The sequence below is a fragment of the Myotis daubentonii genome, chromosome 20 (assembly GCF_963259705.1).
Source record: "Myotis daubentonii chromosome 20, mMyoDau2.1, whole genome shotgun sequence".
Lineage (NCBI taxonomy): Eukaryota > Metazoa > Chordata > Mammalia > Chiroptera > Vespertilionidae > Myotis > Myotis daubentonii.
Genome location: NC_081859.1, coordinates 12,497,840 through 12,512,531, shown reverse-complemented (window position 1 = coordinate 12,512,531; position 14,692 = coordinate 12,497,840). Strand labels below are relative to the sequence as shown.

The 14,692-nt window shown below is 36.8% G+C and overlaps 1 protein-coding gene across 3 annotated transcripts in view; it reads right to left on the bottom strand.

Moving 5' to 3' along the window:
• SDCCAG8 (SHH signaling and ciliogenesis regulator SDCCAG8) overlaps window positions 1-14,692 on the bottom strand; it is a 200,038-nt gene that overhangs the window by 102,566 nt on the left and 82,780 nt on the right. For all 3 annotated transcript variants that reach the window (XR_009450217.1, XM_059677343.1, XM_059677342.1), the window contains exon 13: window positions 1,443-1,585. Coding sequence is in view for 2 of the 3 variants with exons in the window: in XM_059677343.1 (XP_059533326.1) it covers window positions 1,443-1,585 (143 nt within the window). In the remaining variant the exon portion in view is untranslated. The remainder of the gene's footprint in view (window positions 1-1,442; window positions 1,586-14,692) is intronic.

The window sequence follows — 14,692 nt, the reverse complement described above, 5'->3', positions numbered from 1 at the left end:
TATCGTGATGGAACTGAATTCCGAAACAGCCATGCTCAAATAACCCTAGAAACTGTTAACGTTACATTCTCAGCTCTAAAGAACAACGCTTTAATGGGCATTCAAAGAACAGTTATTATTCTGCAGTATTAAGCAATTTTTTTGTCATAAAAGTGCTTTATCTATTAGGATTTTTTTCCCCCCAGATATCACACATGTTAGAAATGATGTACTTTCTTTCTTTCCTTCTCTCTCTCCTTCTTCCTTCTCCTTTTCTTTCATTGTTTAAAGGGGAAGTTGGCAATATTCCATTTGGAATATTATCATAACAAAATGTTTTTTTTAAACAAAGTTTGATTGTAACAGAACTAGAGGCATCTTGACACTAGCCTAAAACTTTGGGAGGTTCATCAACCTCCAGAATTTTTTTTTCCCCAAAAGCAGGCTGTTCAAGTGGTGTTTTTCTCCATCTGTTATCATACCGTGCTCGGAATTACATGCTCATATTTAATGGAAAGGGATCAGTCCCCTTTCATAATTTAAATTCAACATTTTACTATGATTAGAAGACCAGTGTTTTTCTAAACGGTGAGCCAAACCAACGATTCTAAATCGACATGTGTATTTAGACAAAGTTCTCCCTAAAAGCCGAAAAACTCCCCAAACTGAATAAACTCAAAGGCTTGACCTGAAAATTGAAAATTATGCTAAAACTGAAAGTGAGAAGAAACCAGTTACAGGATAACGAGAAATATCTCCGGTCACGGTGCGAATTTTCCTCTGCTGTATTTCTGCGTCTGCGTGTGTGTTTTCAACATAGCAAATCACACAATGTTTGCTACCAAAAATACCTTGTTGTAATTTGGGGCTGAGTTTCTGTGTTTACTGAAGTCTTATGACAATGATACTCATATCGCAATACCCCCTGACAGAAACAATAGGCTGGGAGACCAGGATGGTGCGAGCCTGGTTATAACAATGCTTTAAATGTGAACAGTGCAATCAATTTCATGTCAAAATCTTACACCTCCTTAGGACCCAGGGTCCTTGTTAGTAGCAGCTCATCTTCATTTGCATCTCAGGATGCCTTTTATTTTGCCTCTTGAACCATGCCAGTGTCTGATCCCTTCCCTGCATATATTCCTGGGTCCCTTCAGCGCAGCATTGGTACTAGACACAGGGTGAACATGCGAGGTGGTGGTAGGAGAAATATGTCATGTTGCTTGTATTGATGGAGAATCGCCTAAATATTTGAGCATCTTTGGGGACAGATCAGTAACTCCCTGCCACACTCATCACTCACATGTCGGCGTGTTTTGCTTCTCTGCCTGAGAGCTGTGTGTGAACGGGATGCCTGAGACTAACTCCAACAACTGCTTGGAAGCCTGTGGCAACCGCCGGTGGGCTGAAATGGGGCCACGGTGGGGAGGGGGGCCAGGGGGTGCGGGGCGGGATCGGGGTACCTGGTGAGGTGCAGCTGGTGCTCGGCCTCGGCCAGCCGCTCTGTCAATGTCAGGAGCTCCTCGCCGGCCCCCGCCGCCTTCTGCTGCTCCCGCTCCACGTGCTGCCTGCTCTCCCTCAGCTCCAGCGTCAGTCTCTCTATTTCCTTAGGTAGACAGGCAGGGAGAAAGCATCCGATCAGACACAGGCGCTGGGAGGCAAAACTGCCTCGTTTTGGTTTTTGCCATGAATGTAATGTGATAAGAAATTATTAGGAGAGGTAGGCTAGTGTCCATTTGATGACAAAGGGAACTAGCAAAGCCAAAAATGCACATTAGTGAGGGGTTGTGCTTTTTTATTGGATCGTAAGATGAAGTCTGATTTTAAAGATGAAATGATGAAATGAGAATAGTCAAGATGGGTAATCTGTACTTTCATTCGAAGGCTCAGTCCCTTTAAAAATAATCTGAATTTAAACTGCCACTGCTTTTACAATGTAACATTTCTGTTTGTGAGAGTACATCAGACACATGCCAGGATTACCATCAAACATGTGGCTCCCTCCTGAAAGATACATTTATGGTTTTTATTTGGATATTTTGAAAACCAGATTAATGGGTAATATAATATATCTTTTAGAAAAATGTAAGGTGTAAAAGGAGGTATCATGACAATGATAAATATTATTTAGAAAAAAAAATGATTTAGAAAAAAAACCTTTAAGCATTTAGAGTGTATGAGATTTCTGAGCTAAAATAATATTACATTGAAATTGCATTATAAAAAAGCAACAACAAAAGTACTCTCAGTTCATAAATATGAACATCTAAAATATGTGAACATTTATGCTGGCTAATTTCTTAGTCTTAGGGTGAAATTATCTTTATCTTGCTGAAATGCAAATATTTCAAAGCAAAAATGCTTACATAGAACATAGTTTTAAATAATTTATACATTACAGTAGAAATATTTATTTATTATAGAACACCTATAAAAATTTTTTTAAAGCTATAAGTATTCATGCTATTAAAACAAGAAGAAAAAAAGGGAGAAACATTTTCAAATTCAACAGAAAGGAAGAAACAATTTTTAAAAATGCAACCCCCTTTTAAAAAACAAACCCTGCCCAAGCAGATAGTTTTAAATTCATATTTAAGTACATTTCCAATTTCCTCACATCATTACTTAGTATTCAGAACAATTTCCAACTATATTTAATACATCAGGCAAGAAAACCTATATAGCTTTTTCTGTAACATTTATTTCACTATAAGTATTCAGTTTACCCCCATCAAAACCACATATTACTAACAATATAATAAAACAGCTTCTTACAAGTACTCAAATATTGTTTTAACTTTAAGAAGCTATGTAATAATGAGTGTATCATTTTCATTTGGAGAACATTTTCTATATCTTTCAGATTAGAATGGTAATAAAACCTATTTGATTCTTTTGAAAATATTTAAACTGTTAAAGTTATACCAATATATTTCATCTCATAATTAAAAAAAGATGAAAAAACATAACAGAAAAATCTATTTAGTTTTGTCTAACATTGTGAAATAAACAAAATCAAAGAAATACGAAATTTAAATTATATATTGACTTTAAAACTTTAAAATCCATTTGTTCATTTTTTTTTTACACAGTGCTACACACAAGACACTGTACTATGTTGAACTCAGTTCCCATATCTTCTACACCCAGAATTTAACTATTGAGTTGGGTAAAAATGAGACACACACACACACACACACACACACACACACACAGAGACTAATAAAATACAAAGCATATGACAAATAAAAACAAAAGGGTATTAGAGAAAATCTGTGTTTTAAAAGGCCAGATTAGGGAAATATTAGGATGGGCAAGAAAGTGGGAATGCAAGTCAGGGCGCATGAACCTGTGGGATGATAGATTAGACCACATTATGAAAGGCCTTGAATTCTAGATTAATAAAACCGTATTTTTTTCTGCTTCTCTCATATTGCATTCCTGTTTAAACCATTCACATCTCCTCATTATAGATAAGAAAAATACAATTTTATTAATTTACTGGTAGAATTCAAGAGATGTTAGTGGTTTAAACAAGTATGCAATATGAGAGAAACTGAGCTTAAAAAATAAACGGGATCAGTGTGTCTGATCAGTGTAAAAGGGCAGAGACCGCCAGCGGGGAGGTCACACGCAGCTGCAGTATTCCAGGCAGGGGAGTAGAGCCATATTCAAATATACATTAAAAAACAGAAATATAAAGAGAACATGTGAGTTTATGGAAATTAAAGGAGAGCTATCAGGAGACATCAAGATGACTCCAGAATTTTGAACTGAGAGGATCCAAAAAAGAATGACAGAACCGAAAATGTGTAAACTTCCAAACTCTCTTAGAAAGAAAAGATGCAATGATTTTTACAAGCAATATACAAAATAACATAGGAAGCCTCATGCTGATCATGAGGTTTTCAGGATAAATCATCTGCTTCTTCATCTTATGCAGTAAGAACTCAGAGGCTGCCCTGGGAGCCATGCAATCATCGGCATCGAGACGGCAGGCCCAAGAGTCGACGCACATCAGGGTTGCAGCCCCAGCTCTGGCTCCTTCCAGCTCGGTGACCATGGACACATGGCTCAGTTTCCTCAGCCTGACATGGGAGTGAAAACTGCAGCGTGTTCCTAAAACTACTGCGAAGATCAGATCAGATGCTGAGTCCCTAGCAAGTGTCTGGCACGAAGTAAGAGCTGAATTAAAGATGGCAGGCATCATTATCATTTCTGATTTCTCCTCCATCTTTCAAGAGCAGCAAAGACACACACACACACACACACACACACACACACACACACACACACACACAAAGACAATTAAATACAAAGCATATAAAACACAACAACAAATGAGCATTAGAGAAATCTGTGTTTTAAAAGACCAATTAGAAATATATTAGCATGGGCAAGAAAGTGGGAAAGCAGATAAGGGCACATTAACTCAAGGAATGACAAACCAGACCACATTATGAAAGGTCTTGAATTCTAGATTAACAAAATTGTATTTTTCTTATCTATAATGAGGAGATGTGAATGGTTTAAACAGGAATGCAGTATGAGAGAAGCAGAAAAAATGACCTGCCTAAGGATATATGGTTATCACTGAGGACTAACAAGTTCTTGCTTTCATTCAATAACGTTTCCCCCATAAAGCACTGTTTCGATGAAATCTGAATAAAACTTTATTATCATTTCCAACTGCAAAAAGCATTTCTGTGAGGAAGATGGAAAGCCACTGCCTGCTCCTGGTGATCTGTGCCAGAAAAAGAGCTTATTGGTGCAGATCAGCAAAACCAACAAGTAATCCCACCAGCTGGACCCGGGCTCGGCACCTACGCCCTGACTTGGGAAAATCTGCCATGGCACCAACTCCGACAGTTAGCAGTCTCTTGCCAGAGACGCCATGCGCCCACTGGCAGGGTAACCCTCCGCCTCACCCAACTAGGTCAGGGCTGCTGCCTTGGCTGTAAGCAGCAGCTCAGGGACGAAAGGCCCAGAACAGTCATAGGCCAATTGCACGTTACTCTTAAAGTGCACCACTCACCCGCAGTGTCTACAATGCTGGATAATGTGGCTGTCCTTGCCCAACTGGGCAAAGACAAGGCCAGATTGCTTTACACTTTACCAAAAGGTACAGCACACTTCAAGCCATGAATGCAGCCACCAGAACCACGGGGGAGACACCCAAGGACAGGAGATGGAGCAGGGAGGACTCGTCACTGTTCATGTATGATCTATAGTATAGAATAGACCATATAGATCACTTCCTATGGTATAGCTCAGTGATGGCGAACCTTTTGAGCTCGGCGTGTCAGCATTTTGAAAAACCCTAACTTAACTCTGGTGCCGTGTCACATATAGAAATTTTTTGAGATTTGTAACCATAGTATAAAAAACGTATTTTTGATATTTATTTTATATATTTAAATGCCATTTAACAAAGAAAATCAACCAAAAAAATGAGTTCACGTGTCACCTCTGACACGCGTGTCATAGGTTCGCCATCACTGATCTATACCATAGGAAGTGTTTTTCTTAATCAGGGACATATAACTTTTATTTTTATAATTAAATTTTCTGATCAAAGTAATATGACTAATTTGTGTCAAATAGCACTCAACTGATCGAAACAAAGAAGGGTAGTACCCATGCTACCCCTTACCCATCCCCAAGCCTGATTTTCAAAGGCACACACTATCCACTCTTCTGGTATTTTCATATTTTTCAGCGACATACTTATAATGCTATTTCTTGATTTTTGCAGTATTAGACATTTTCTATTGACTCTCTGTGATAAAATAGGTCATGATTTACATCTCTTATACCACCCACCCAATATCCCCCTCCTCACCCTCCCATGTAACAATTTTGGTTAAATCATTAATCAGTAGTCCATTTTCATTATAATGACTACAGAAATAAATTTCACTATGGAGACAAGAATTATTTTGCTCAAATTAATTTTCTTGTACAATATTCTATTATTTCTGAAATTAATTGCCAAGTTATTAATAGTTTATTTTTCTAGGTAACTGACGTCCCCCTGCCCACAAATGATCAAACAGATCTGTCAAGTGCCTGTCAATAATAGTTTTCCAAATAATGGGACACATCAGATAAATGATCAGTTCCTCTTAAATTTTTTCCTTGATATATATATATATATATCCTTTTTGGTTTCCTAGGCCTGGCCTGGTTGGTCGCTTTATTGGGCCAATCCTTACCCATGCTCTTATTAGAGTTCCCTGTTTTCTGGTTGTAAGTCATCCTGCTTTTAGATTTATTCTCTTTTTGTCAGAAGTTTATTCTCCAGGTAACTTTCATAAGAAAGGATATATGAATAATACATTTTTAAAGTACCTGAAAATGCTGTTATTATATGCATACACTTGTTAGTTTGGCTGGGTATCAAAGTCTGTTGAAATTAAATTTCATTCAGGATTTTTTAAGGGGCTACTCCACTGTCTTCAAGATTCTGATATCACAACTGAAAAGCCCTATGCCGGTGATGGCGAACCTTTTGAGCTCGGCGTGTCAGCATTTTGAAAAACCCTAACTTAACTCTGGTGCTGTGTCACATATAGAAATTTTTTGATATTTGCAACCATAGTAAAACAAAGGTTTATATTTTTGATATTTATTTTATATATTTAAATGCCATTTAAAAAGAAAAATCAACCAAAAAAATGAGTTCACGTGTCACCTCTGACACGCAGGTCATAGGTTCGCCATCACTGCTCTATGCCATTCTGATTCCTAATACTTGGTCTATAATTTGCTTTTTTGTTTCTGAGTGTTTTCATAATCATTTTCCCCCTGGCACTTCGAAACTTTACAATGTTGGGAAGAGGCCTTTCTTCATGTTTTGTGCTGTGTGGACTCTTAAATCTGGAGATTTATTTTCTTTAGTTTAGGGAAGTTTTCTTGTATTATTATGTTAAAATATTTTGATGCCCTACATTTCAATATTTCCTCTTCCTGGAACTCCCGGCCATTGGGTTTTGGCTCTGTTGGATTGATCATCTAATTTTCTTGTATTTTCTACCTCTTCATCTTGGAAGATTCCCTTGACTTCATCTCCTAAAACTTCTACTACCAGTAAGTTTAAGAAAAGATTTCTACCAGACTTCTCATTTCCATTAGCTTTTTCTTGCTTCCATTGTTCTACATACATGCTATTTCTATTTTATTGATATAACCTCTTATCTATTAGAATATTACAGTATTTCAAATGTTCTTCTCTGCTCATTATAATTGTCCCAGTTTCCTTTTCTCTGTGTGTCTGTTTTCGACACGCCATAATGTTAGAGACTTTCTTCAAATACATAGTGGTACTTCATCATATTTTAGATCACGTCTTTAACAAATGTTTGGCTGCAATGGTTCTTGGGTAAGATGATAATTCAGATTACTGGTCAGCACAGATTCACTTCTCTCTTCCTTCCACTGGGGGTAGAATACACACTCTCCCCGCAGTGACTCTGGGCTTGGCCACTTTATCCCTTGGCCAGTGACATGTTCATGGCCACGGTGGAAGCAGAGGTCGTTAACAGGTTTGTGTGGCTTGGCCCTGCTTCTGTGTTCTGGTGATTCTCCATGAGAGAAGCATGCCCTTGATAGCTGGTGCCCCTTTGGCCTGGATCAGACTAAATGCATGTGGAGCAAAACAAAGCTTAAACCACAGCCCAGACAACCTACAACCCACAACCTGACCCAGAGCCAACAGTCAAATGCAGCCCAGAGCAGCCAAATCTCAGCTGACCAGAAGCACAAACATGAGCATAAATGACGGCTATTGTGAGCCATGAGTTTTTTCAATATAAAATAATTGACAAAACCCTTCCAAGGAATAAGGAGCACTACAACTGCATATGTCCTTAAACTTTTATTTGATCTTTGAAACAACTGCATGAAGCGCAAAAGGTAGTTATTTTCTATCCAAAAATATAATTGAGGGTCAAAGACACTGAATGATGGTCCAAAGAAGTAAATGTAGGCCTTGAACCAAATCCGACATCGTCTCCACACCAGCCATAAATCAGACAATGGCTTTCAATCTTTTTTCTTTTCTTTGTTTTTACCAAGATTCATAGTAAAAAAAATCCATTTTACATCGTAATTCAGAAATATACAACCCTCTCACACATGTATAAATGTAACTAGCATTTCATAAAACCACCTTTACTGTGTGTGAAATACTCAGATATATCCTAGTCCTTCTATTCGATTCTATTTCTTTAAAAAAATCTTCTGATTTCATCGTATAAAATTGATTTCATGAGTTTGCAATTTAAAAAGCACTGCATACATTTGATAATTTAAAAATAAATTTTTACATAAATTTAGTAAAACCAAATAATAGTTTCACTAAAAGAAGTCCTATTATACATTTCTCCTGCTTTCCTAAGAAAAACTATCTGAAGAAATGAATGTAAAATCCATTGAAAATTATATATCATCTTAATCCTAAAAGATAACTTTATCTGGAAAGACAAAGTAGCAAAAGGAACTATTGTAAGCCAATGGTAGTGATTTATCCCTGCTACTAGATATTCCGTTGCTTAAAAAATCTTTTAATAATCTCTTAATAATCTTTAGCATATAGTAACTTATTTGTGTATGTGAACATGAGAGTGGGATAAAATAAAACAATAGAGACGAGTAAGAAGACTAGAACTCACAGTCCTTGCAGAGAGAAAAGAAGGAACCTGTGGCTTTGGAGCTGACAAGTTTGACCATGTGAATTCATCACCCACAAACCCATGGCCAGGCAGCTGATACTCTTATTAACTCGTAGATGTTAAGCATGATTTTACCAAATCATTAATAAGAATTCGTCTGGAGCTACACTACCTGCCTGTGGCTATTTAAATTTAAGTTAATTATAATAAAAAATCGAGCTCCTTAGTTGTATTAACCACATGGTAAGTGCTCAACGGCAACATATGGATCGTGGCTGCCAGGTCGTGCAGTGCAGATATAACATATTTTCATCCTCACAGAAAATTCTATTGGATAGCACTGGTCTAAGATACAGCAAAATTCATTTCTCAGGCTCACTCTCCAAACTAGACTCCTGGAAACCCAGCCTGTGTGAATAAAAGGACATTATAGGCCGTTAAAGGTCATTGTAGAGATGAACAGAAGGCGCTGTCCTCTTTGCCGTGGTAGATGGGGATGGTGGCTGATGCCATTCTAGAAGTTCTGCTCGTGGTTATCGTTACTGAGGGCGCACGGCAGAGATTTAATATGTTTCCAGCGCAGGCCTAATGGTAACACTGATATCAGCTATCGCTTTTGAGTGCTTACCATCTGTTCCAACAATGGAAGTAAGATAATATGAATTAAAATTTTAGAGAAAGGACATGAATGTTTCCATTGTGGTAGGAATACATGGCTCTAAACACATATAAGTACATACACATCCGTGCAGACTATGTAAATTATGAGCGATTTATGAGAATTTCAAAATTAATTCTAACCATACAGAACGTTTACCCTTCAAACTCAAATTAGAACATAATCCCCTCCTACAAAGTCCCTCCACTGTAATGAAATAAAGCGAGTTTATTTTAGTAGAATTTACTTCACTAGCTTCACAAACAATTTCAGTTTTATATTTACAAACATTCTGGAGGTTGCAGGGGTCAGTTCTACTTTGCTGTGTTTAATGGGAAGAATTAGTTGCTTTTGCTACCATTGGTGAAGGCCTTGAGGTTTGTCCCTACAATAGCAGAATTTGCTGTAACATCAAAGATTTGAAAACAGCTTCCCCACACACCACCTGCACCCCAGCTGTGGGTTGACTGAGTAAGTGATACCTGACTACTGGAGAAATACCAAGTGTACTGTATCGACAGGTAACAACTTCCCAGGCATGGCTGCTTGCTCACTTACAAACCCACCTAACTGAGTTATCATCCAAGAGAATATTTCTGTGTTTTGTTCACAGCTACTAGTATTTCGTGAGGGCTACGTAATGGAATTAATAAACTCAAAACACTTTAACTCTACAACAGTTAGTAAGCTGTACAGAGTTGGAATCCTACGGCATCCTCTACTGTACATACCATAAAATACTCCTGGGATATTAACATACAGCAGTTTTGTGATGTTGTTTATGGGGACAATATAACTAAAAAGACCACTGCAGGTCTATATCCCTGTGTGCATATAAAGGAAATCCTTCAATATGCTGATATGCTGTCATCACCCCATGTTAGAACTTTAAGACCAAAAAGGAAACAGTTTGGCTTTTTATGTTCTAGAAGAAAATATATGCCAGCAATATACTTAACATGCCAATTTAATAAAAAGAGAAACCATTTTACACTCAAAATGTTAACGTATAAATTTAACTTTGTGGGAATGTAAATTGGTGCAACCCTATGGACAGCAGTATGGAGGGTCCTCGAAAATTAAAAACAGAGCTACCATATTATCCACCAATTTAATGTCTGGGTACTTATCTGAAGGAACTTAAATCACTATTTTGAAAATATATCTGTACCTTCAAGTTCACTGCAGCATTATTTACAGTAACCAAGACAGACAAACAACCTATATGTCCATTAATAGATGAATGAAGAAAGTGTGGTATCTAATCTATATCTATATCTACATCTATATCTACATTTACATCTATATCTATACCTACCTATGTCTGTATCTATCTGTACAATGGAATATTATTCAGCCATAAAAAGGAGGGATAGCCTGCCACTTGTGGCAGCATGGATGGACCTAGAGGGTATTGTGCTAAGTGAAGTAAGTCAGGCAGAGAAAGACAAATACCATATGATCTCGCTTATATGTGGAATCCAAAGAAAATCTCAAACTCATAAACACAGAAGACAGACTGGTGGTTGCCAGAGGCAGGAGAGGGGTGGTGGTGAAATGGGTAAAGGGGCCAAAGGTACAAACTGCCAGTTAGCAGAGAGTTCCGGGAGGTCATGCTCAGTAGGATGACTAAAGTTAACACTATACTACATATTTGAAAGTTGCTAAGAAAGCGGAAGGAAAGAGTTATTATCACAAGAAGAAAACTGGAACTATGTGAGGTGATGGATGTCAACTAAACTTACTGTGGTGATCATTTCGCAATATATCACCAGGTTGCAGACCTAAAACTAACATGGCATATGTCAATTATATCTCAAAAAACTAAAAAATAAATAAAATGAAACTTACATATTTACATTATTTAAGTACATAAATACATTCTAAAATGTACATATTACATATTATTTCCTAACAAATTAACACAATACTTTTTCATAGTAACTCCAATTTAATTCATGTTAAAGAAAAAAAGTTAGGCCCAATTCTAACCCAACCCTTTTGCAGGTACTTTAAAAGCATTTTGCTTGCTACATTCAGCAGCAAAATAAACGGGCTCTCACCAGGTATCTCAATTGTTTGGAGCAGCATACCCATGCACCAAGGTTCGACCCCCGGTCAGAGCACAGGTAAGAATCAGCCAATGAATGCTGACATGAGTGGAACAACATATCAATGTTTTTCTCTCTCTTTCTTACCCCCTCTCCCTTTCTCTCTCTCCCTCTAAAATCAACCAATACATTTTTTTTTAAGTAAAATGAATCTGGAGTTGATTCTCTCAAAACAAACTGCCATAAAAACAGGAAGATTGCCCTAGCTGGTTTGGCTCAGTGGATAGAGCGTCAGCCTGCGGACTGAAGGGTCCCGGGTTCGATTCTGGTCAAGGGCATGTACCTTGGTTGTGGGCACATCCCCAGTGGTGGGTATGCAGGAGGCAGCTGATCAATGTTTCTCTCTCATTGATGTTTCTAACTTTCTATCCCTCTCCCTTCCTCTCTGTAAAAAATCAATAAAATATATTTTTTTAAAAATTAAAAAAAAACAAAACAGGAAGATTTCTTTTCTGAGGGGACATCCTCATACAAAAAGACTGGCCTTTTCAAAGGCTTTCACAAATGCCTCATATGGTTTCCTCTCTTGTGAAAACAAGTACAAAAGCTGGGAGATAAAAGAATTAATGCAGAAGAAAATCTATAAACAGTTACTCCAAACTCAAGTGTTCATTATAATTGTTGACTTTTATCACGGTTTGAAAATTATTTAATTACCCACTGAGAAAATCACCCAAAGCAAAAATAAAATAATATGAAATAATTTCAATTTAGGAAAATAAATTGCTAACTTATTCCAGTAAACAATTCCTTCTCAAGCCCTCAATCCAAGACAGTAAATATTTTTGAGTACCAGCTATGTGCCTACTTGTGCCTGACATTGTACAGTCTGTATGGTATGTTATATATATAATCCAGATGGCCAATTACACATATATCTCCAGTCTGTCCACTCTTCACCTCACTCTGTCTTTATTGTCCTTCACAACTATTAAAATATACACTAATTCACTACCATTTTGCTAAAAAAGCAAACCCAATGATACATCTAATTTCTCATATCATTTCCTCCTCAAATATACAGTCATCTGGACTATAATAAGTAACAAATTGCTACAATATACTTCTTTAGTTATAAAAATTTATAGCATTAAATGTCTTCTAAGCAGTAATAGTAAGGCTTCAGGATTCATGTTAAATGAACTCTAACCATAATGTTCATATTATATTACCATATTTTGGGATAATTTTGTTCCTTTTATCTCTGTATATTAAAGCTATTAATATTTTTCAATAGAATAATTCAATTAAAAATACATTGAAATGTACAATTAAAATAACTTTGGTCATATTACCCATGGCTATTTACGTGTTGTTGCTATTGTGGTATTCCCTGTGTGTAGAATTATGACTAAACAGGAATAAAAAATAAAACTAAATAGAAAACCACCCTAAAACAATTTCAATAAACAAGAGAATGAAAGATAAGGACACTTTCAATACCTATAAAGGTAAGTGTCAATGAACTGAAGTATTGCTATTTCTAAAGTGACATCTGATTATATCACAGGAAAACCTCAGTAAATTTAAATATGTGAAGTTCATTACCTACTTATGATTTAGAAAAGACCTTTTTATTATTAAATGTATCTACAATGCCTTCAGTTTCTCATTGTGAGACTAAAAGTACTTAAAATACATCAAGAATGTCATTTATAATCCTAAACGATAGCTATTTTTGAAAGTTTTTTCAAAATTGACACTATTTTACCTTTAATGACTTGTAGCATAAAGGTCATTGCAATGTAGACGTCAACAATTTCCTATATTTCCCATTTATGTTTCAAATGTCATACTTTTTTGGATACTATAATTACATAAATACCTATATAATATTTAAGTATGCTTTTTAAAAAATAAAAAAATTATAGTAGGCATAAAAGTACTGACAACTGCAAGAACATAACTTCTTAAGAAAACTAAAAAATAAAGCTGGTAATATTCCAATAATAAACATGTTTTTCAGTTGTTGTATCAACTATTAAAAACTGCGTAAAATAAATTGGCCTATTTATTCTGAACCAGAAAACTGACAATTCCAGCAAAGCAAATTCGTCTCTTAGATAACACAAACATTTTTCTTAAGTTTCAACCAGAGCAAATTAAAACTCTTATACTCAATGCTACTTTTTTAGGAGTTAGCAGAAATATATCAGTTAAATATTATGTTTCCTAAAGGGAAAATACAAGGAAGTTTGGGGAATATTTTGCATCTAACTTTCAAGACTTCAATGTCCCTTTTTAATTTATCAAATTTAATTCCTCTCCCATAAATACTGTGCTATTTCTTCTACAATGCGCTCCTACCAAAACATTTGGGAGTGAACTCCCCTGTTTACATCAAGATTTTGTTTAATAAAAACACAGGCCTTAAAAAAAAAGATACAGTTAGAGATAGAAGACCCCTCCATCAGCATCTTCACCTACCGCCTCCCTTTGCAGAGGCGAACACGGGTCCAGAGGTTAAAGGACCCCCTGAAACTCACTGACCGGGCTGGAACCCACGTTTCAGAGTCTCCGCGCATCCCGTCTCCCTTCACATGTGGATAAATGCCAAACCACAGCGCTAACTCAGTTACAAGCACACACAAGCTTCTATTGGCAATAATTAATTTTTTAAATGCAATCAAGAAAACACATCATCTGTTTCTCCTCTGACAACTGTTACTCAACAATAAGTTTTGCTCCCTGCTCTGCGTCTTCTCTCATTAAATCCTGTCAATCTCTGAGAATCCGAACACATGTAAGGCTCAGACCCCCCTTCTGAAGAACTGGCTTCATAAGAATATACACGTCATTTCTTAATTTAGAGGGGAAAATAATTTTATTCGATTTTACTTTTACTTTTACCAATATGTCTGGTTGGTACAGATGTGGGGGCAAAAAAACTATTTCTTTTCTCTCAGACCAAAACAGCTCAAACATTTAGACCCAATTCAAGATCCCAGCCTTTCACTTCAAACTGAATGCCTTTATTTTATAAAAAGCAGTACTTTCATTTTTCTCTAAATCGGACCTGGTGGGGTCCCCGCTCTTCCCACCTACCCAGTGTCTGTCTTTCCTTGGTGCCTCTGATTACAGAGAACATCAACATCATTGCTCTCCCTTTAATCTAGGAAAGACAGTAGGAGAAGCAGGGTATTACTGAACGCACAGCTCAAACATTCAAACCTACAGGGTGTGGAAGGCTTCCATTCAAAGCATTCTGACCATCAACACCGCTTGTCTGTGTTCAACTCACCTCTTAGCCGCCACCCTGCTTGTAGGAGACA